General features: G+C 38.1%; 1 protein-coding gene across 7 annotated transcripts in view; it reads right to left on the bottom strand.

Moving 5' to 3' along the window:
* Positions 1-24027, bottom strand: part of LOC106878525 (GRAM domain-containing protein 4) — a 182881-nt gene extending 158854 nt beyond the window's left edge. For 3 of the 7 annotated variants that reach the window (XM_052971960.2, XM_089360494.1, XM_089360495.1), the window contains exon 1: positions 9966-10562. Coding sequence is in view for 4 of the 7 variants with exons in the window: in XM_052971959.2 (XP_052827919.1) it covers positions 23237-23242 (6 nt within the window). In the remaining 3 variants the exon portion in view is untranslated. Of the gene's footprint in view, positions 1-9965; positions 10563-23236 lie in introns of those variants that run through there. The other 4 variants (XM_052971961.2, XM_052971962.2, XM_052971959.2 and 1 more) reach the window with 3 other exon arrangements.
* Between the last annotated feature and the right edge of the window lie 1746 nt (positions 24028-25773).

Raw genomic sequence — 25773 nt, 5'->3', positions numbered from 1 at the left:
GAATCACCAGCTGAAAGGAATTCTCTACCCATCCCCCTTCAGCCAATACACCCACCTTCTTAAAACTCTCACCACCAACAAACTGTTATTCGACACTAAGTAATCAGTTTACTGGTAGACTACTCCTACCACTGACAATCAAGCCATGACCAACACATATAGATTTTCCTTTTTTAATTTTCAATTATAATGTGTTTTGGGACTATTATTCTTTTCTACTCTAGCACAAGGCTCGAAATTTGGGGGAGTGGGGCCTAGTCGATTAGATCGACCCGAGTACGCAACTGGTACTTAATTTAACGACTCCAAAAGTATGAAAGGCAAAGTCAACTTCGGCGGAATTTGAACTCGGAACGTAAAGACAGACGAAATACTGCTAAGCATTTCGGGGATTTGGAGATTTGGTTGCTATTTCCAGCAGGCAGAGCATACATACATGTGTGTTTGTATACCTGCATACACATTAACTTTTACAAGGAAAAAAATAAAGTGACAGCTTGATGACAAGTATGATGAAACTTCGAAGTCGCTATCAACCTTTTCATTTCTTTCTAAAGGTCAACGAACATGTTCTCTACTAAAAAGTTGAACGTCGAATTGTTTTTATAGACAATTTGACATAAAAACAAACATTAATACACACACTCATATACAAACTTATAGATTCATAAATACGTACTTTACCAAAAGGTTTAGTTTAATGTAAAAACGTTTCCATATATAATTTGACATAAAACTATCATTAATATCTATCTATCTGTCTGTCTGTCTATCTATTCATCTACCTATCTATTTATCTCTCTCTCTCTCTCTCTCTCTCTCTCTCTCTCTCTATCTATCTATCTATACACACTCACACAATTTGTGCACGTTCAAAGAAGTCATTAACCTGTGCTTCTGTGTGACAATTGTCTCCTTGACATAAGCAAAGAAACAAGATCAGACAAGATACAAAAGTTTTGCCAAGAAACAATAAATTCTTCATGGAGGTTATATAAAAAGTGAAGAAAGACAGACAGATAGAAAATGATAGAAACAGGTAGCAACAACAAAATAATGGTTGGTTTGAAGCTTATTGATTTAAGTAGATGAATTCTACATCGTTTTTGTAGTACACGATCACTCTTTCAATCTCACACGTACACAGTCAGTCTCTCTCTCTCTCTCTCTCTCTCTCTCTCTCTCTCTCTCTCTCTCTCTCTCTCTCTCTCTTTCTCTTTCTCTCTCTGTCCCTCAATGTTTGTTTTTCTTGCTTTTGTTTTCTTCTTCCCATGACATTTATTATCAGAAGAATACAGGAAACAGCTATGCAATAATTTCTGATACGATACAAGGCGAATCAGTAGTTTATCGGGGTAGGTGTTAGAGGATACCATCAACTTTCTCGTACTTTATTTTATCGACCCCAAAAGGATGAAAGGCTAAGTTGACCGCTGCGGGATTTGAACTCAGAACGTAAAGAGTCGGAAGGAATAGCGCAAGGCATTTTGCCAGACGCTCTACTGATCCTTGGCAATGATTATTATCACCTCTGACGTTTCTAACGAGACCACAAACTCAACCCCGTGGTTTAAAAGGAAAGGTTGACCTCGACCGAGTTTGAACTCTGAACGGAGAAAGCTTTAAGTAAACACCACAAAATATTTTTGTGCGCCACCACTTCTCTGCTCCAAATAATTGTTTCTAATTTAGACTCAACGCTCGCAATTTTGAGGGGTGGATGTCAATGTTAGTGGATACCCTTCACCTGAGCAATTGACTTGTACTTTATTTGATCGATCTCGAAAGGGATTTGAACTCAGAACGCAAAGAACTGGAAGAAATACCACAAAAAGTATTTTTCGATGCTCTAACGATTCTGTCATTCCACCGCTCTTTAACTGTTTCTAAATTACGTACAAGAGCAGAAATTTGGGATATCATTACTTGACCGGTACTTTATTTTATCGACCACAAAAACATAAAAAGCAATGTTGACTTCGGTGGTATTTGAACTCAGAACATAAAGAACCAGAACGAAATTCCGTGTCTCTAAGTGACAATTCTTTGACTAAAATAAATAATAACTCATTTCGTTACGATTTAAAAGAATATACTGAACTGGAGATAAAGCAACAATCAAGTACTGGGTCCAGTATTAATTGTGGAAGTAGGGGGTCACATTAATTATATTTATTAGGGATCCGTTACTGTTTAAAAGTATATCGTAAACCAGACAAAAGTAGTAGTGGTATAACTATAGTTTGGTGCCTCACCCGACTTTGTTTCTCCAAATTTCTAAGAATTTTCTAACAGTTATTTTAACGAAATTTCGCAGATACATTTTCGAGGCTCTACATTACGATTAGCTTGAAAAAAAAAAGAAAAAAAATGAGTTTCGGACGATTCTCCTTCGCACCTGACATTGTTTTCTCATAAGTCTCTTTAAAATGCATATTTCTTTAATGCCATTTTGAGGAAATACGTTCTCGTGACTGTCGGTTACGTAATGTCAAAGTTTCAAATTTATAGATCAGAGACAAAAATGTGAAAAATACTGAAACAGTCGCAGATATTAGTTGGAACAAAATCTAGGCGGGCGCGACGAATAGCGAACCGGAACTCCTCCTCTAGGTTTCTTTTATTGAATTTTATTAACATAATTATAATTCACAGCCTCAAAAATATATCTCTTCGAGATTTTACTTAAAAACACGCATTTTTAAAAGGTAAACCATAGAGAAACAAAGTTGATGGAGAGAGGATCGGGGACCTAATCTGTAGTTATACCATGGTAAATGTTGCTCCGTGTGTGTGTGTGTGTGTAACAGAGAGCTGTCTAATAGAATATATCAATGGAAACAGTTATTTGCATTCTGTGAGTTTTGTGATACTTGATACTGTAAAATGTTAAGATATATAAAATTCCCAAGGGATTTGACTTGGTTATCCACGACAGAGCTAATGTTAGTTTAATATCCCCATAAAGCATACGAAATGCGAATGCCAATTATAATTGAAGACTAAGAGTATGTTAGTTCTTTCTCTCTCTTCTTTTTCTCTCCCAAACTCGAGGCCTTGTGGCTTACAGTATGACGAAATCGATATTTACAGTTAAACACACGTGTTGTTGCTGTTGTTGTTCTTGTAGGAAGAGCAATGAATAGACCGGGATAGTGGGAGCAGGTTAAAGAACGACATCGCAAAGGAAATACTATTATAACAGAAACAAGAGTGTTGCAGTCTATGAAAGCGAAGAAAGCTTCATTTCGTAAAATTCCAGTCGATTTCACCAGAAACCAATTTCTTGACAACAAAAGAAAACTAAAGTAAACGAGAAAAAAACAGAAAGCAAAATAATCGGTGGAATGGAAGGGTCATTTTTATTTAATTTAGATTACATTAATAATAATTCTTTCTATTATAAGCAAAAGACCAGAAACTTAGGGGAACATCGACCCCAGTGTTCAACTGGTATATATTTCATCGATCCCAGAAGGATGAAAAGTAAAGTCGATCTGGACAGAATTTGAACTCGGAACGTTTTATCCGCTGTGTTAACCATTCTGCCAGCTCTTCGCCGTCTTGATGATGCTAATAATAATGATGATAATGGTTTCTTAATTAGATCCAAAGTGTTGTTAGGGAGGAATTTAATCGATCTCAGCTCCACTGGTACTCTAATTTATTGACCCGGAGACGGGGAATAGTGGTGGTGGGGGTAGATAAAGTTAACCACGGCAGGATTTGAACTCAGAACGTAAAAAGCCAGAAGAAGTACGGGCGATCTTTGGAAAGGTATGAATCGATGCCATCAACTCCACTACTTGATTGCTACTTTCTTTTATGAACGGTTTTTGAACTCAGAACCTGAGGAACCAAATCAAATACCGTGGCGTATATTTTTGCGACGCTCTATCGACGATGCCAGTCGTTTCTTCATTTGTTGTCATTCTTTAGGTCGATACATAAAGTATCAGTCACGTACGTGGACAAATGCAATCAATCTCCCACCCCCACCAAGGAAGAAATGTCTATTCAGTATTTTAATAATGAATGATAAGCTTGAGATGTTATGGCTTTTATGCTTTACCAAAATGAATAAACGACAGAAACAGTAATGAATCTCGTTATGTTGGCAATAATATAATGATGACAATTATGATCCTTTCTAATTCTGGCACAAGGCCAACAGTTTTGAGGGGAGGGGTAGATCGATTACATTGATCTCAGTACTTGATTGATACTTTGTTGTTATTGACTCCGTAAAGCCGGAGTGAATGTCGCCAAGCGGTTTGTTCGGCATCCTAACGATTCTGCCATTTCGTTAATAATAATTCTTTCTCCTAGAAGCACAAGGCCTAGAATTTGTGGGTCCAGGAGTGTTTAGTCGATTACATCGACCCTCAATATTCAACTGGTACTTATTTGTGGCATGCCAACTCACTGCCTTGGGGTCAAAGAAATTCAATAATTATTTGATAGCAACGACGGTAGGGCAGATTTAGTCAAATAATATCGTTTTAAATAGTAGCCACTTGACTGTAAGTTCTGATGTCACCCAATGTCAACCGCGCCCTCCGGACACGATAATAAATTTATTCTAACATGGACTGTAAAAACATATCTAGGAGGTATGGATGAGTTGTGTCGGTTACCAATTCTATCGACCACAGGAATGACGAAGGGCAAAAAGTCGACCCTAAAAATTTTAAACGCTCGATGTAACCAAACACGGCAAATTTATACTATTTCATTCGTTTCATGAGACAAGTATAAAAGTCAAAATTTGCCGGAAAAGGGCGCGGAATTGGATGATCAAAAAATGTAAAAGAAATTCTTTTACAGAAGCAACCACCTAATTCTTTGATCTTTTCCTTCTTGAGTTGGTGACAGTCCACTGATATCAGAGTTTGGAGGTGGGTGTAATAGTAAAAGATTTACCCTGAAGATATTGCTAATCCTTTAATCCGCTACTCAGTGAAGAGTCTTGTCGTTGTTGTCAATGCTGAGTGAGCAAAGCTTTTATCAGAAAGTATTCCAAATGTGACCATCCTGATTGTTGTTCTTTCTTTCAGATATATCGGATCCAGAAACTACGTGCCCTTCTTTTATAACGATAGGATATTATGTCTTGAAAGCGACTTAGTGCTAATTCAAGCGGACCGATGACCATGTGGGTGAGGGGGGGGTCGTTTTAATTGTTGACTGAGCAAACCTCTTATCAAAGGGCATTCCACATGTGACCATACCGACACACACACGCACACTGAGTGTATCAAAGAACATGATCCAATATGTCTTCCCTGTATAATACGGTAGGACATGATTTGAAGGAGATTTGGTCACTATTTCTTGCAAGCTGAATGACCATAAAGGGATTGCTATAGTTGTGAACCTTGATATGATCAAAAGCATTCCAGTCATGAGAACCCAATATTTTCGTGTGTTTTTTTCTTCTTCTTCCTTTCCTTTTCCACCAAAAGAAAATTTTTAAAAAACCCTTTGTCAGCGACTCAATTCCCACCTTTTGAATATATCTCAAATGCCACGTGTTGAACAATGGAGAGAACTTCTGGAAAAGCCAACTGTTACTACTTCATAGCGGAGGGAAAATGCAACGAACAGCATAGTTTTTATTTTGTTGTTATGTATTCCTCTGTTTTATATAACGAGAAATATATTCCGAAGAATTTATTATTTATTTCAAAAATTTCATATTTTAACATTTTTGCCCCCCCCCCATCCTCACCTCCAGATTAGTTCGCTTTTCTTTTCCCGGAGGAAAGGGAAAAAGTACATTCCTTCCCTATTCTAAAATTCACCGAGAGATTTCGGTATTTCTGTAACCCTAACCCCTATCCAACAAGGGTTACTACGTCCGTAGTGGATTCCGTCTCACCCACTGAGTCCGTCATTCTATCGCCTTTTTTGTTCGTACTTCTATAATAACCCCAAGAAGAAACATTTTACAAGACGCCGGTGGAAACTACTAGTCTAGCGTCATGGCGGACCCAAGGGGCGAGGGGTGCTGAGGGACAGGTGCCCTCCTCAAGAAAAGAAGTGCGCCCTTCTAAATAATGTTGTTACCCTCTTTTCTCCTGGAATAGTATTCTTTTTCTGACCTTGTGCCCTCCCTTCAAAAAATTCCTGGGACCGCGCCTGGGCGTGTTGTTTAACCCAGGTCAACCCTGATCAAGCAGCAGAGTGCTGATAATCAAAGGTATTCCAGAAGGGCGGATGAGCTCCTTGTGGGCCAGCGGCACTTCTGTTCGCGAAGGCAATGACGAACCACCCAGATTTTATCTCTGCCAAGAAAACACTGAGAAAATCAGAACGAATTTAATTGGGAAGACTTTCTCTGGTGTCATCGAAGCACTGCAAAAGCGCACACGACGATTCCAATCCTGGCCATTTTATATTTCGGATCACATTAAGCAAAGCGCCCTTACCGTTAAAAAGAAACAAACAAAAAATAAAAACAAACAACAGAGGTGTGAGATAGACATAAGGGAAAAATTATTGCTATTTCTAGCGTCTCAAGAGGCCACATAGAGGTCGCTATGTTGTTTAACTCCGATTTCAGCTCTGAACAAGCAGATATCCTAACCGTGACCATCCCGTCCTTTTTTTTTTCCTTCCCCATCGGCACAATCTATCTACGACCACATTATGTCATATGTTCTTTTCTAAGATAGTTGGGTATGATTTGGCTACTATGTCTAGCAAGTCGAGCGACTACATAAACGCTCCTGCTTTGTTGTCTGATCTGAGCCCAGTTTTAGTCGAGCAGATATTTTAAACATGACCAACCTGTCCTAGGGAGTGTCCATTGACAACAACATTGACGTCTAAGAGAGTAGGATATGACTTGGCAGTATCTGGCTGCTGTTTCTAGCAAACTACCTGGCTGTGTAAAAGTTCCTTCGTTTGTGTGACTTATTTGTCGTATTCCGATAAAATGTCTGACATAAGAATTCACAGACATATGACCAATACCCGGAACTTCATGGTGCATTTTATAGAAGCTACAACTACAACACGGCAGACGACCGGAGCCAACTGTCCAGCCTATTCAGTGTTACAAAGTATGAATGCTAGTTTTCGATAAGGTGGAGGGCCGGATAAATTGCTTTCTGCGCTTAGGTTTCAAATCCCACCCAAGTCAACTTGGGAAATTTTTACATTCGTCTCCGAACTCTGGTCAGGGTAGACAATCTAGCTACCACCCGAAGCAGTCTTTGAGTTCTGCGTCGCTCTACCATTCCCCCACGCCAAAGCCTATGCAAGCTTATACAGTCGACCCAAAAGTGCCACCTCCATAAAAGCATCGACCGAAGCAGACTGCCCCTCGCCCTCCTTAGCCAGTTGCTGTCCTTACTCTATGGGAATGGAAAAGAGTAAGGAATGGATTGGGGAAAAATCAATCACTCGTTTCTTTGCATTCTTCCTTCTCCATTAGAAAGCGACAATCATTATCAAAGACCGCAGATCACAGTTGGCAGCAGCTTGTAACAGTAACTTTCATCCTTTGCGGGCGATAACTAAAGTATCAATCCAAGAGTGGGGTCGATTCTCTCTCTCTCTCTCTCTTCTGTGATTGATGCCTTCCGAAAGAAGTTAGTTGTGGTCAGGCCTGGAGTCCACCAGTTCTTCGATGACCGAGACAAGTCGCATGTCTCAACGATACCCCTATCCACTAGCGTAGCTAGAATGTGTGCCGCCTGGGGCAGCCCTTCCGTTTGCCACCCCCGAATCCCACAAAAAAACACAAATTGCCTACAGCAGACCGCCCCTACCGCTCCCCCTAGTTACGCTAGTATCCCTATCACTCTACCAGGACACGATGACCCAAAGCACGACAAAGTATGTCTTCAGTATAAATGCGAACAGTTTTACATTTTATGAGTTACAACGAATTTTTCGAGCTCCACGCAATATATATATTGCACATCCTCCCATCGGCCCTAATCGAGGCAATAGTGATGTAAACCGCTTAGTCCAATCAGCGTGACCATCAAGAACTACAAAGCGCACCCGACCTGCTCAACAACTCGAAATTAAGGAAAATGTTCTTCATAAAATATTATTAAATCTTCGGATAATACATTTCACTAAAAAGATGGTCCCAACCAGTAGAAACAAAATAAATTATTTTTTAATCGGTTACCTTTTCTAAGATTGCAGAGTTGTGATTTGGCTGATATCACAATATATATATATATATATATATATATATATATATATATATATATATATATATATATATATATATATACTGCTCTACATCTTAGAGTGTGCCTCTTCTTTCGGATTTATGTTTTTTACAAACGACACACACACACACACGATCCCTCTCAAACCGATGCTTCGAAGCGTTGCTCATAAAGGTTCCTGCTTCATTCTTTAGCTCCCGCTCGATAGTTCCTTCGTTGTTTGGCCCCAGCTCAGTTTAATTTGAGCAGATATTCCATCTATGACCATCGCGTCTATTCATAGGCACAGTCCATTGACAATTATATTGACAACCGTATTAACACGCCCTTCTTTTCTAAGGTGTGACTTGGCAGAATTTGTTTGCTGTTTCTAGCAAACCGGTTAACCATGTAGATATTCCCACCTTGTTCTTTGGCCCCCAGCTCAGTTTTGGTCGAACAGATAATCTAACCGTGACCATCCCGTCTATTCTCAGGTTGAGTCCATTGAGAAATAGGTGTGTCCCCATTTTCTAAGACAGTCGAGTTTAACTTGAAAGATTTGCCTGGCATAGGTTTTTTGACTGAAGCGAAGGTGACCGGGAGAGGGTGGCGGTGCGTGATTAGTCAACATTTCAACCAAACCAACACGAAACATAGTCGCTATTTACTTCATCAAACCAACAAATGTATGCAATGATAATGTAACATACCCCGCCCCCTCAAAAATGTTGGCTCATTACATATATCGGCTTTTATTAGAAGCTGAAAACTTCACAATTCGTTTACTCGGAGTTTATCATTTTCGATATTTGGTCGAGCAAGCTTGCAATAACGACGATATCTGAAGTTTTCATATATATATAAACAGCCAAACCACTCCAAATACTTGTAATATTATCTGTGGATAGGTTTAGGACTAGTGAGCTTGTACAGGACTTGGCTTCACTTCATTCTGTATACATACATATATATATATATATAAAACAGTAAAGTTGTAAGGTATATATATATATATATATATATATATATATATATATATATATATATATATATATATAACGAGAGAGAAAGAGCTCAACTTTTTTTATATTGAGTACTATACTCTATTCTTGTACACACCTGTGTCTGCCTTTTGTATTACGCACACGTACGTGCGTGTACAGGTATATTCATACACATATATGTTTATAAAGTTGTATATACCCATATATATGTTTATAGAGTTGTGTGTGTGTGTGTATATATATATATATATATATATATATATAGTACGTGGTGCATATAAATCTACATAGCTTCCGACCAAATACACACCCGTTTGTCCAGAAGGGGAACGGACACAGTGAAACGAGGGGGGGGGGGTTGAGTTAAGTAGTGAGGGTCTTCGTCGTCTGGGGTAAATAACATCTTATCCACACAGCTTCTGTTTATAAAAAATCCCACAGATATACAGAAAAAAGAAACGTAATAAAAAAAATGCCGAAAAGGTGGTTCCCATATCTCTATACATTTGTCTTCAATACACATCTACGTAATCGAGTTAATTTCGTAGAATTTATATAGACGTAATATCTGCCACAGTGACACAAACCATTTTCTATATACACACCTGAGTTCCATCCACACATACATATATACACTCACATATGTCACATGCGCGAGAAAATCTCATAAACAACTAATGTTTTCTTGCAATGTTCACGTTGGAAGGAATTCGGGGTGGAAAAAGTAGAGAAAATATCAACGGAATTTTGAATTAAAAAAAAAAGGCTCTCGAATTGTACTTACCGTTTCTTAGAAGGGAACATTCTCTTGTGAAATAGTTTTGTAAATCCGTGCTGTCCGCGTGTATATATAGGATTAAGTACGAGTATATATATGTACGGCTATACGTATATATATATTCCTTATATCAGTTTAGGTATGTCTAGCTGCGTGTTCGCATATTGGTTCTACCATTTCTCTCTCTCTCTCTCTCTCTCTCTCGTAATTTATCTATTTATGTGTCTGTTTATCTTGTTGACTGTATGTCTGTGTATATACACATAAACATTATCTATCTCCATCTGCCTACACGTATCTTATAGATATATATTCATAATATAATCTAATCATGCATTCGTCTGTCAATCCAATTAGCTGCTAATTAATCTGTTTATCTCTCTTTTTTACCTACCCTTCCGTCTCTCTTGTAATTCCAACACGGGTTTCAAAGCTTACGTAGAAAGAGAATCGCTGATGTTTGTAGAATCCAATCAGTCATGAGCTGTCGATGGTGATTCAATCGAACCCGGGAAATCACATCATCGAAGATAGCCGAGCAGGTATGCATGAATGGTTGGGAGGCCAGTAGTCTGATCACTCTCTCTCTCTCTCTCTCTTTTCATCCAAGCTGCGTGCTAGCTCTGTGCGTATGTATCTGTGTGAGTGCGTGTGTGCTACTATGTGTGTGTAAGTGCGCGACTACTGTGAGAGCGCGTGCGTGTGTGTAGTCGCGCCTGTATATCTGTGTATGTACGCTAGTGTGTATCTATGTGTATACGTGCGTCTACGTACTGCTCTCTCTCTCTCTCTCTCTCTCTCTCTCTCTTTCTGTATAGAATCACAGTAGTAGTTTCATCTAGTCATCATTGCACTTGTCTGCTGTGTTCTTGGAGTCAGTGTTGGCGATAGTGATGATGGTGGTGGTGATGGTGGCGATCACTCTACTAGTGGTAATGATGGTGGTGGTGGGGGGGGGGGGGGTAAAGATGAGGTAAATCTTGCTAGTTGTGTTAGCAATAAGAGTGTGGCACTGATAATGATGTGTTGAATGTAATAATGATGGTAGAAATCGAGGGAGAATGTGGAGGAGGGGGGCACATCTAGAAGTCTCTAGTATTCTCTACTTGTAGTAATAGTAGTAGCAGTGGTAGTATTAGTGGTGATAGTAATAGTAGCAGTGGTGGTGGTGGTGGTGGTGGTGGTGACGATGACCTGAGTTCGTATGTTTTTTTTGTAGTTTTTCTTTTGCTTTTTAACCCCAGGTTATCCTGTAACAAGCTGACCTATGATCAAAGCCCGTCCTTTTTTTTATTGCTTCTATATTTTACTTTTTATTTTTCCGACTAAGCAAATCTAAGATGACATCGGTCCAGGCTATGATTTGACTGCTGTTTTTAGCTGACTTGTACGACCACGTAAAGGTTCTCTCGACCTAAAGAGAAGGTATGAAGCCGACAGACTTCAGGAAGAGGATGTCAGTGTGAATTCCAATGCAATGTTAAACTCACATGTTAAATAAGATGGAGATATAACCTTTGACCTGCACTTGACCTAAGTTGTAAAGAAGGAGTACAACCTTTGACCTAAGTATGACCTAACTAGCTCTGGTTTGAGTGTAACTTTTGACCTTTATCTTAACTAGGTGACTCAGATGGCGCTATAAGATTTGTGATGAAAAAAAAAAAAACTAGGTTTTCTTTTTAGTACCAAAATCTATTCCATTTCTGTCGAAGCCAATATCTTTGTGTGGTTGCTTGAGCTGTTAGAAATAGCAGCCAAATCTGTGTCAGATCATATTCTTCGAAAGAGAAAGACGCATGACAAAATACAATCCCGGATACCCGGATACCCGGCTTCCGGAAAACATCAACAACAAAAATAAAATTTTAAAAAAACGAGGAGGATGGTCTCGAAGGGGATTGATTGTCCGAAGGTTAAACAACAAGATGACCTAGGTGACTCACATAGTACCTAACCTTTGACATACATGACCTAGCTGACCTAGCACGTGATTAGTAAAATGTCTGGATTGTGTATGGTTTATTTTTTCGGTTCTCAGCTGGTTGAATACATCTTCATACACAATCGCTGCTGCTACTACTACTGCTGCTGCTGCTGCTACTACTACTACTACTACTACTACTACTGCTGCTACATACTACTACTAGTAGTAGTAGTATGTAGCACTGATTAAGTAATAAAATTGCAATTTCAGAAGTGAGTAATAACAACGTTAGTAAATTTCGTGGTTGCTGCTGTCACCTAAGTTTCTAATCAAGCGAACCCATGATCAAATCCTTTCTAGCCATGACTATCTCGTCTGAATACACACACATACACGCACGCACGCACACATGCGCGCGCGCATAATGTACTAGTATGTATGTATACTTTTGTGTGTTGTATGTGTGTGTAAATTTCAACTATACACACACACACACACACACACACACACACACACACATATATATAATTGTTAGAGGACAACAAACGTTAAGTAATCCATAACAGCACTTACCTAGCGTACCTAAACATTTAGATCACCTGTGAACTAAACACCCATACTTAGTGTGTATATCTATGTCTTTCTATCTATCTATCTCTCTCTCTCTCTCTCTCTCTCTCTCTATATATATATATATATATATATAGAGAGAGAGAGAGAGAGAGAGAGAGATACGCACACACACTCACACATCAGTCTGACATCTAATGACATTTTCATTTGTTGTAGTTTGAAAGATACTTGACTGCTATTTCTTGCAGGTTGAGTGGCTCCTAAAAAGCTTTCTCAGTAGCTAGTAATAGCAGTAACAGCAGCAGCGGTGGTGGTGGTGGCGGCAGTAGTAGTAGTAGTAGTAGTAGCAGCAGCAGCAACAGTCGATCCTTTTCACCAGATGAAAGGAACGAAGGTGGGCAGACGTGTTCCTTTTTCTCTGCCATTTTGTCTACCCCAGCAGAGTCTCTTTTACCAGAAACGTCTGCAAGAGTCGTTTGATTGGTTTTTGTGAATCAATGGTTTGCTGGAGCATTTGGCATTAAATGAAATGTTGTTAGCACAGGTTTGAAGGCCATGGATGGATTCAACTGGCTGGTTTGGCAGAACCTTTACTGTATTTGTTCTTCAAATCCTATCACCAAGATCATCATCATTATCAAGTCCACTTTTCAATGCTTGTCAGATGGAATCTGTTGAGGCAGTTTTTCTACAACTGGATGCTCTTCCTGTTGCCAACCCTGACCTGTTTTCATTGACTGTTCCTTATTGCTGAAGCAGAGCTGCAGGTTCCAGGTTTTCACAGGTTCTAGTTTTATTTTGTATGCTTTCATGTAGCTTTACATGTAACATGAGTGGAGGAACATGTATAAGGTATATAATACAGGTGAGAGCAGGTCATGTAGCTTGCAGCAACACTGACCAAAATAGTTATTTTCAATGTTTTACTGTGTTCCAAAGACAGACAGTGTTGTTTGCTTCCTGTCTTCCATTGGAATTGTTTACCATCTTTGGAAAGAGATGAGTATTTTCTACAGGAAGGGCATCTTGCCATAGAAAATCTGCCTCCACAAAATCCTTCTGACCAGATCACATTAAACACTGATGATGATGATGATGATGATGATGATGATAATTGATATGGTGGCAGGTATTCTACAGTTTCTACTTTCCAGATTTACTACCAAGGCATCGGTCAGCCTGGGGCTATAGTAAAAGGCACTGAAGGTGCCACAGATTTGGACCAAAACCAAAACTTATTAATCTAAAAATGTATATTTTTATTTACAATCTTTTTTCTGCAGACTTTCAGTCAACTGATGTGTTCATATTTGTGTTGATATCATCACCATCATCAACCTCATTTAACGTCTGTGTTCCATACTAGCTTGAGTTCAAATCCCATTGGGGCTGATTTTGCCTTTCATCCCTCTAGAATTGATGAACGCCAAGCATCAGCCAAAATCAATTTAACAGCATCCTTCTATTCACAAATTTGCATCCTTCCCCTCCTGAGAGTCAAATAAACATCAATGATGTTTAACTCTAAACAGAAACTGGAGAAATTACCTGAAGATGTTGCAAACTTGTCTTCTGATGGTGATGAAAACTCTATCCTTGTTTCAAAGCCTTCTGAATCTTCAGCTAGGATGTCAGGGTCATAAGCATTCTGCTCTCAGCCTCTACACTTTACATGGCTGGAACACTAAACACTGAATCAGCCCTCACCTACAGAAAGATGCCCTCTACATCCTCCTGTTAATCACCCTCAACTGGTCTTAGCTTCTTAATTGTTTTCTTCAGTTGTTTCGGTTCAAACCTGTCTTCTACATGCAATATCAAACTGGTCTTTCTGTGGAACTGCAACATTTATCTTCAGTGAGGAATGCATGCCATACTTTGACAAGAACTTCATTAGCCAAAGGCTGGTATATGACTTTCTTCAGTTGGTGCCATCTGCAATCTATCATTGGTGACAAATTTGGCCCAGGGTACCTTTTTGAAACCCTAAGGACTTTCAGATTCTTCTTGCGCTCTGAAATGGTTGAGCAGAGAGGACCTGAGTGCTGTGGTATGTTTTGTGGTCTGAGTCCTCAAACTGACAAGCAGCTCCAATAAAGTGTGAAGGACTGTTTCTGTGAAGAAGCATTTTGTTGTGTGTCTCTAGAAATCAATCGAACACAAAAATAACTATTTTAGTCAGTGTTGCTGCAAGCTACACGACCTTCTCTTAAATTTATTATATAATTTATACATGTTCATCCTCTCATGTTACATGTAAACCTACATTTATACAACATGAAACATAAAACTAGAACCTAAGAAAAATTTGGTTCTGCTCTGCCTCAGCAAAGAACCAATAAAATTTGAACTTTGCACAGGAACAAACATGCACACACATGCATGAATAAATACATGCTTTCCTACATACGCAACATGGCTAATTAAAAAATTACTAATTACAAACTGTTGATGAAACTGTAAAAATATGTAAAAATCTGTTGAACATTCCAACAGTTAAGCTTGTAGTATGTACATATAGATGTACTGATGTATGCATGTACTTATGTATGTATGTATGTATGCATGTATTCCCATTTGTCACAGTATGCACACTGATACTTACAATGATGCATATGCATGTAAACATACATGCATGTAAATGCTTATACCTGTGTACATATATATATATATATATATGTCAGATCATTAAGAATGAAATGTCTAATTTTCTTATGCACCAAGTTTGTTCACTCTAATATTTTGTCCTAACTTTATGTTTTGTCACTTATGTTAACTCTAATGAGATGGCATAATTGATTGCATCGGCCCCCAGTGTTTAACTGGTACTTATTTTATGGACCCAGGAAGGATGAGAGGTAAAGTCATCCTTGACCACATTTGAACTCAGAACGGAAAGATGGATGAAATACCACCAAGCACTTTGTCTGGTGGGCTAACAATTCTGCCACCTTGCCTTGTGTGTGTGTGTGTAGACAGATTCTACACATTCTCTATCATTTATAGACTTTCATTTATAGAATAAGTACTCTTTAAAGTAAATTCCAATTAAAAAAAGGAAATGGATGAATAAATTTACTTTAATTTTGAAAATAATGAAGAATTTAGCAAATTAATGTTGTCTCTATTAAGATGTTGTTTGTAACAAAGATGAACATGAAATTTTGATGTGAGGCTGTAATTTATAAATGTTTGCATGTGTACAGGAGGTGGACATTAAATGATGGTGATGATGATGATGATGATGGTGATACCCCCCCCCCCACACACAGAGAAAAAGTTTACTTTACAGAAGCAGGTGCAGCTTCTGGCAAGCTGGTCTCAAAAAGTGTTAAATAAAAGCAGAATTGGCTGCTGGTTAAGAACCAATCGTAATCCTTATCTGGTGTCAACCAATTCTCTAAGAGGGCACCTTATTTTGATTGCTTTGAAAACAACTAAACTAGTTACATTAAGGAGCTGCCTTTTACCATCCAAAGTTTACCATTTCTAACCTTTTTTGATCTGCAAAAAGATATCTTTTTATAAAAAAAATATCACAGGAGTAAAAAGATAACTGGAATTCGTTTACTAAAAACCCAATCTTTCACCAAAGAAATTGGTTCAGAATTTATAAACACTTTTGAGGAGGAAGTTTTGTAAGATTACATGACGGCAGCAGAAAACCAGACGTCTAAAACTGATTGCATTCCTTCCTTCTTTTATCTACATGTTGTATGATTATTACTGTCATACAAGTGGAATCTTCCGTTTCCAATCTTGCTATGGAAACATGTCTAGTCAAGGGAGACTATTACTTTGCTTAGAACCAAGTGAGGGTTGGCAACAGGAAGAGTATCCAGCCAAGCACAAAAAAGAGGATGTTAAAATGACAATGATAACGATGATGAGGACGGTATGTCATCATCATTATCATTTTAACATGCACTTTTCTATGCTTGCATGGGTCAGATGGAACTCACTGAGGCAGATTTTCTAAGGATAAATATCCTTCCTGTCACCAACCCTTACCTGTTTCCATGGCTGGACATGTTCATTTACAACTATTATGTGATGTGAAGACAAGGGTACACAAATATGCACACGCATACAGAACACATGCACATGCTCATACACACACACACACATGTATTTACAAAGAAAGCTTCTTTGTGTTTCTGTCTGCCAAATCTACTCACTAGGTTTTGGTCAGACCAGGGCCATGGCAGAAGATACTTACCCAGGTTGCCATGCAATGGGATTGAACCCAGGACTACATGGTTGAGAAACAGGTGTGGATGTGTGTGTGTGTGTTTTCACAATAAAGTTGGTTGGGCAAAAGCAAGATTTGTTGACATCCTGCAAAAACACCAAAAGTGCTGGAGAAGATGTGCAATAAGGAAGCCTACCGAAAAATAAGGATTGGCATCACGATTCGATGGTATTCAACTTTGAATAGCAATTGTAAAAACTATGAATATGATAATGAAGATGATTTTGATGATGATGAAGATGATGATGACGACGACGACGATGATGATTGCAATGGTAATGATAATGTTGGTGGTGGTGGTGATGATAGTAATAATGAAATATTTATGTATTCATGGATGTATATGTATTTACACACAGAAACACACACACACACGTACTCAGTCCATAGCAAAAAACAAATTCAACATAAAACGGCACAAAAAAAAAATAACAAATGCATAAATAAACGACTAAATAACTAAATGAAACTCCATCTTTGATTCATAGTAAAGTATTTCAGATGCCAGGCTCCAGAATACAGCTTTGGCAACAGATGCTGGCAAGTTGGTGGGAGTGGGAGATTTATTGAAACACAAGAAACATCTGGGATTTACTTACTTGAGTCTGACGATGAAGAGTTAAGAAAGCATAGCTTTTGGTTGTTTTCCTTGTTAAAATCTGTTTGATATTTTGTCCGGTGATGATATGTTGGTCTGTGTTAGTGTTTAGCCCCAGGTTTGTCCCATGATCAGCCAAGCATTTCATGATCAAAGCTACGACCATCCAATCCCTTCTTTCATTTATCAGATATAGTGTACTTAATGTGCCCCTAATTAATGAAAGGGAATTGTTAGATGGGCAAATGATTTGAGGCAGATTTGTCTGCTAATTTTAGCAGATCATACCTGGTCACTACATAGAATAAGTGTGTGTGTGTATGTGTGTGTGAGTGTATATATACATATGTCTGTATATGCATGGCCTAGTGGTTAGGGTGTTGCACTCATGACCAAAAGATAGTAGTTTCAATTCTTGGATGAGGTGGTGCATTGTGTTCTTGAGCAAAACACATCATCTCCCATGGCTCTGCAATCACATTGACACCTGACAAGTGTTGCAAGCTCACATCTACAATGAAAGAGAATCCAGTTGTGACCATTCTGTCTTTTACCGCTGTATTGACAGTCCAGAACCAATGCTGTCTTACGACATAAGCACAGGGTGCAGTTGTCCAATGAACCCACTGGTCTACGGTTCTAATGTTAATGTATGTTCGTTGTAGTTTTCTGTTAATAAAAACTAAATGTTGGGGACCCACTACAGTCGTTTGTCTGAGGGACTAAAGTGCTAATAAGAAAGCCCTGTCCAAAATTACATTATCCAAAATCTCCCTTTCTAAAGCGATGGTGGTGTTTGATTTGGGGGACGCATGGCTGCTCTTCCTAGCAGGTCAGACAACCACGTGAAGGGTCACTTGTTTATTCATCTCTAGATGTGTGCATATGTATGCACATGCATTTGTGTGTGTATAAGTGTTTGTGCATGATTCTGTGTGTGTTTGTGTGGATATATATATATTTACATAAATACAAACCTCTGAAGGTCCAAAGAGAATCAAAACATGCACAAAAAAAAAAAAGACACAATGAAATAACAGATTCAGAACTGAAACATGTCTGCAATATTTGTGGTAAGTCTTTTCACAGTCTCCAGTCATGCATTTGCGTGTGTATATATGTGTTTCCATGCATGTACATGTATGCAGATGTATATGTATGTTGTGTTTATGTCTATGTGCGTGTGTGTGTAGGTGTGTGTACATGTGAATGGATGTATTTACTGATTAACCTTGAGCCATAAAAGTGGATTAACTGACAGAGATGTTTCATTATTTCCAGATTAGCAATATTAACTGGTCTGTATACATTGTTGACAAAAACCAGAACAAACAGATGGCCACTGCTCCATTCCACAAGTTCTAATTTCCATGTGAACCTGTAACACACCTTATTTATTCCAAGATTATCATCTTTCGGTAGAACAGGATATATTTCTTCAGTTCTAAGTTCCTCTTTGAATTTCTTCCTTGATATGGCAACGATATACAAGTATCAACAGTATCATAAAATATTGTCATTTCCATCCATCAACCAACCATCTTTACTGCTCGTTATTCATGGGAAGATCCAGGGTGGGTGGAATTCTCAGAAACATCCTTCATAGGATCTGATCAGAAGCAATCATCATTTCGCTTTCCTGCTGGATTCCAAAATGTAACCAATTGAGACGATGGATGGAATCCAGTTTTCTGATTCTTGGTTTACTGCAAAGTCTCTTGTTGGATGGCTTGGCTTGAAGAATCCATCTTAGAATTCTTTCCTATGACATTCTGACATCCATTACCAGAGCTGTAATCAAACATTTTACTAATATCATTTTTATTTTCTCAGCAATAGGCGTAGGAGTGGCTGTGTGGTAAGTAGCTTGCTTATGAACCACATGGTTCTGGGTTCAGTCCCACTGCATGGCACCTCCGGCAAGTGTCTTCTACTATAGCCTTGGGCCGACCAAAGCCTTGTGAGTGGATTTGGTAGACAGAAACTGAAAGAAGTTCATCGTATATATATATATATATATATATATATATATATATATATATATATATATATATATATATATATATGTATGTATGTATGTATGTTTGTGTGTCTGTTTGTCCTCCCAACATTGCTTGACAACCAGTGCTGGTGTGTTTATGTCCACGTAACTTAGCGGTTTGGCAAAAGAGACCAATAGAATAAGTCCTAGGGTCGAATTGCTCGCCTAAAGGTGGTGCTCCAGCACGGCCACAGTCAAATGACTGAAACAAGTAAAAGAGAGTAAGAGTAATACAATTTTAGCATGGCTACATCATTAATTAGTGTAATCAACTTGTTCTATAATCTCCTGGTTTTCCAGGCAATTTGAACATTTTTCAAATAAAATACCTTAGGTTCTGCTCAAACAATTCCCCTCCAGACATCTATTTGTTCTGCAATTAATTGATGTTCTTATGCATTCCATTCCTTTGTATGTTGTCTTCATGGTTTGGACAAAATATGTCGGATAAGCAGAGATCTTAAGTAGTCCAACTCTTTGCTTTTTGATATTCACCCATCTCCCAACCAATATAAACAATATAAACAAAATATAGCTGAGTTTAGGCTGAATTAAACTTGAGTGAGATGGCGAAATGATATTATCTCTTTGTGAAAATAATATTTGTTTATGAAAGAATGTAACGTGATTATTTTTAGAAATGATAAAGCACTGTTAGGTTTCTTCATGTCAAGTTGTTGTGTCAGCAGAATTCATAACTTATTTTCAGCTGTTTCATTACCATATTTCCATTGAAATAAACTGCCTTTGTTTTAATTAGTTTTGAAAATAACGAGGAATTTAGTAAAACAATTTTACTATTATTAAGCTGGTGTTTGGGACATAAAGTGATTTAAAACTAAAACCTTTCATCAAAATTTTTTGACAATTTAACACTTTTGTTACCATAATTTCTGTGGAAAAATGCTGACTTTGTTTCAATTCATTTTGAAAATAAGGAAGAATTTAGTAAAATGACTTTATCGTTTTTAAGCTGGGGTTTGGAACATAAATGAACATAAAATTTAGGTGGAAAGTTTTAATTTAAATCAATTTAATACAAGAAGGCCAAAAGGTTGTTTCAGGTATGTTAGCATCAAAGGGGTTTAAACATTTATAAATCACCTGTTAATTCTTTGTGCAGATCCAATAAATAATGGATACACAACAATTTTCAGTGTGGTTGTTAGTCACAAATTTTTAGTTGTTCACAATATTAAGTAGGTTTTCATGTGAGGACAATGATTACAATAAAATTTCATTGGGTTTTCAAATATTTTATTAACGCATATTTACAAGTGTACATCTAATAATATAATGAAACAATCTTCAGTGGCCATAACAGTTAGGAAAGTAGTGCAAGGAATTTCAATCACTGCATAATGTGCATTACACAACGCACTCTACAAGTTAAGGTCAGAGCTTTTTGTCAAGTGTACCATAAGAATGTAATAAAAGAAAAGTGAAAGAAGAGGAGAGAGCAATTCACTAAGTGACATAGATTCGACTCAGTGACAACTTAGTGGCTTTCAGACTTGAGGTTGAATTTACCAGCTTTTATGACTATAAGCAAAAATTCTAGAATCTTCATTAAAATTATTTGGCAAAAAAATCCATGCACTTCCATCAAAGTTTGGCATATGTATCATAATAATAAGATAGCCAGTGCTGATTGGTTGAGCCACAATCATTAACAACATTTAAAGTGAAGGATCTTCACAACAATGGACAAAGATGACAAGGGATAGAATGTCCAGCTGTGGTCAATCAGACCAATGTGTGCTCAGAAGGCTCTACTGCAGATCAGGCAGTGGTGGCCTGCCAGGATTGAAAAATAAGGAGTTGATTCTGGAATTATGCAGTTCACATTTTCTCTGTGTTCCTACAGTCCTGCAGTTCTGTTCATAAGAAGTGGTTAGGGTCTCTGTTGGTGTAGCTTCACCAGGTAGGAAGGTTTTATGCTTGCGTCTGCCAGGCTTCAGGGCTACTCTTAAATCTGTTCAATAAAGCTTTGGGTGTACCCTTGAAGTGCGTCTTCTGTGCTTGCATGTGCTTGCCTTCTGTTTGTTCATACCTTTTGGGGAGTGGTGTGCCAGGGACACTAATTACAGGCTAATAATTTATGTATTTTCATAATGTCACTTATGGTTTGTAGCTGTAATTTCCTAATTATCTCGTTTCTTTCTGGTTTCCTGAAGCCTAGCTTCTCAAAATTGCTGCTGAAGCAGATAGTTAAGAAACCATGTACTCCAATGATTATAATTATAAATCTAAAGTTATAGTTTGTATTAAGTAATTGTAGATTTCTCATTAGTTCAGCAAAGATGTTTGCATTTTCACTAATTTTTAAAGTGTTGGAAAGTTAAAATATTTTATTGACACAGTAAATAGTTAAGAGTAGCTTCATCTGTACACAGAAATACATACAGCATATATGTGTGCGTATGTGCATGTGTTTGTGTGTCCATGCACACATGTACAAGTACAGCCATGGCTGTTTGGTAAGAAGTTTGCTTCCCAACCACATGGTTCTGGGTTCAGTCCCACTGCATTGCATCTTTAGCAAATATATTCTATTATAGCCCCAGGGTGAGCAAAGCTTTGTGAGTGGATTTGGTGGATGGAAACAGAAAGAAGCCTGTCATAAATATATAAAGATATGATGGACTTACCCATCAAAGATGATGTGTGAGCTTTCAGCTTTTGCTGAACGACAAATGATTTGTTTATTGGGATCAAATGCTCGTCTTGCCGTACATTGGCTCACTCTCATCATCAAATCGATGTTGTGTGAACAGGTTCCACAGTGTGCCATGGTGTGCCACGTGTCAGGTGTCAAAGTGATTGCAGGTCAATGTGAGATGAAGTGTTTTGCTCAAGAACACAATGCACCACCCGGTCTAGGAATTGAAACCACGCTCCCACAATCATAAGTGCAACTCTCTAACCACTAAGCCACGTTACCTCACAAATACACACACACACACACAGATACATGCATACATACACATATATACATATACATACATATGTATATATGTATTTATGTGTGCATATGAAGCTACTCTTAACTATATACTGTGTCATATATATATATATATATATATATATATATATATATGAAGAGTGTAGCTCGAAACATTAAAGACTTTCTCTATTCCCAAGCGTTAAACTAATACATCCATTTGTTGTTTACACCACCTGTCTTCGTCTGTTGTTTTTTTCGTAAATTCTCCCATATATATATATGTGTGTGTGTGTGTGTGTGTGTGTGTGTGTGTGTGTGTGTGTGTGTATCTGTAGAGAGAGAGAAAGATTGATTGTTATTAATTCCATCACTTCTCAAAGAGAAATTTTAGAAAATAAGAATTACAAGAAAATATTGCAGAATATGAAGCAGCCTCTGCTAACAAGAAGTGTCTTAATCAAGAAACGATTAATACGGACCAATGAGGGACTATCTACCTCATTATTCAGTCTTCTTGAAATAGCAGCCAAATCTCCCTCACCTCACTCCCTGGTTTAAAAAAAAAGTAAGTATACATTGGATAATGTAGTCTTAGATATACTATGCTGAAAACTTAGACTGATTTGATGGAGGTTGATCTGAAGAGAAACAACAACAAAACTGTTTAAGCAAATAAGATTGCTTCTATCAGGATACTTGATCTGCTAGAAATACCAACCAAATACTCCTTAAATTACACACTGTTATTTTGGGGAAAAGAGGATGGAGTGTTTGAGAGTTTTGGATAATGTATATTCTACATAGCATGAGAAAGATGGGACTCTCTTTACCGGAATGGAATATTTCAGTTTTTATTCTGTTCAAATAGATAGAACCAAGGCTAAACAACAACAACAACAACAAGTAACAAATAACATTAATTAAAATTAATTAACTTACCTCCATTTTGAAGAAGATATTTAAATCAAATCTATTCACGAAAAATTACCACCTTCACTCACTGCGTGCATTAATAAATCTGTATTAGCAGAAGCAACTTTGATTTCGCTTACAAATATCAAAGGGTGGAGCAAATCTGTTAAGTTTGAGATGAACTTGTTTGTAGAGGGATTATAGATTAACGCAATCAGGTCATATTTACAATGTCACAAATGCTTGTGTGTATGTGCATATATACAAATGCACACACGTATGTATGGATATATGTATGTACAAGGGGGTGCTGAAAAGTTCCCAGAGTATTGCAAAAGGCCTGGCTGGAGGCCCAACCTTCTGAATTATTTTACAGCGCTTAAATCATTAAATGTTTTTCCTTGCAATGAGTTCTATCAAGACAAAAACAAATGGTAGTCGGATGGTGTAATATCAGGAGAATGTGGTGGATGGCATAGGAAATCCCAACCAAGTTCATGTAAGTTTGTTTGGTTAATCAAAGACACTTGTGGTTGGGCATTGTCTTGTTGGAACACTACCCCTTTCGTTTTGGCAATCTCTAGCCTCAATTCTTTGATTTTTTTGTTTCAAATTAGCCAGCTGATGACAGCATACATCAGTATTAATGGTCTGGTTTTGTGGTAGAAGCTCATAATAAATAACACCTTTACCTTCCCACCAAACACAAAGCATAACTTTGGTTGCTGTTTTGGGGGATCCTTACACAAACTCCAGGATCTTTTTCGCACTACGTTTTCAAACACAATCCTTTTTTCATCTCCAGTCACAAGTTGTGTGTAATGTCAGTGTGCACACATGACAGAGTGTAAGTGCCTTGAGAGAAAAGTTGGACATAAGAAGCATCAAATGTGGTGTGCAAGAGAGACGACTGCACTGGTATGGACATGTGGTGCAAATGGATGAGGATAGCTGTGTGAAAAAGTGTCGCAGCCTAGCAGTTGAGGGAACCTGTGGAAGAGGTAGACCCAGAAAGACCTGGGATGAGGTGGTGAAGCATGACCTTCGAACATTAGGCCTCACGGAGGCAATGACTAGTGCATGTAAAAAGCACCATTCGAGTGTGATCATTGCCAGCGTTGCCATAATGGCACATGTGCAGGTGGCATGTGAAAAACAACATTCAAGCATGGCCATTGCAGTGCCGCCGGACTGGCTCCCATGCAGGTGGCATGTAAAAGCACCCACTACACTCTCGGAGTGATTGGTGTTAGGAAGGGCATCCACCTGGAGAAACTTTGCCAGATCAGATTGGAGCCTGGTGCAGCCATCTGGTTTGCCAGTCCTCAATCAAACTGTGCAACCCATGCCAGCATGGAAAGTGGATGTTAAACGATGATGATGATGATGATATACATCATCTGTGCCTGATGAGAGAACAAATGGCTACTCCAGCAGGAATTGGAGTAATGGTGGTGGAGAAGAATTATCAGAGTGCATTGTTAAGTTACAATAAGGTGGATGGAGAGAGAGAATGGGGAATTGAGGGTGGTTGTTGGGGATAGGTTCATGAGAATAGGAAAGGAGGATGGAAGTGGTTGCAGTGAATGTTGAACATGGGTGAAGGCGTGGTCATTAGGGAATCTCTGTTTAGTGGAGGGTAAGGAAAGTAGGAGTGAGTCAGTGGGGATGAGGTGATAGGTAACAATGGGGGTGGGGGTAGAGAGCAACAGTGTTACAACCCCCCACTAAAGAGATTTAGAGACAGGGAGATGTGGAGTGTGGGGCAGAGAGAAAATGCACAGTGACAGAGATGGAAGTCAGAGGCATGTAGGGGTGGTTATGATGAATGACAGAAAAATGGTGGTGGTGGTGGTGGGAGCAGTGTCAATGTAAATATGAGAGGAACATTCAGTAGAAATAAAGAGGTTTGGGGTGTGGGGTATGTGTTGGGAAGGGTCAACAAGTAGAGATTGGATGGGTGGAGGTATAATTAGCTATATGTCTAAATGTGTGTGTGTGTGTGTGTGTGTGTGTGTAAGCATGTGCCTATCTGCTCACACATATACATATATATATATATATATATATATATATATATATATATATATATATATACATATATACTCACGCGCATAGCACATGTGTATATGACTTATGATAACAAACTCATAACGTGTGTATACATCAAAATACAGCAGCAACTGTGTTCTTGTTTAACAATTTTTTTTACTTATATTAAGAAAAAAAGGAAAGCAAAACAAAATAAACAATCCAACAGCAACAGAAATAAAAAAGTATGATGTAAATTCATCAGAACAGTGAACCAAAGCCGAAAGATTATCAGTCTGTAATGTAAAACCAAAAACCAAATAGAAAAAAAGAAAAAAGTTAAAAAGATAAAAAAAACAACTTTTCCCCTTTTGTTGCTAAGCAATAAAGAATGCAGTTTCCGTTCTTCTTGTTATTGTTCTTGTTTTTTTTTCTTTCATGAAGCAGGAACTACTGAGTTACTAATTAATGTCTACATACATTTATATATTTCCCAGTTTCAAATGTTATTCTTCAAAAATAGAAACTTCTTC

This window comes from Octopus bimaculoides, chromosome 11, assembly GCF_046866305.1.
Source record: "Octopus bimaculoides isolate indiv1 chromosome 11, ASM4686630v1, whole genome shotgun sequence".
Classification (NCBI taxonomy): domain Eukaryota; kingdom Metazoa; phylum Mollusca; class Cephalopoda; order Octopoda; family Octopodidae; genus Octopus; species Octopus bimaculoides.
This window is presented reverse-complemented; position numbering and strand designations above follow the sequence as displayed.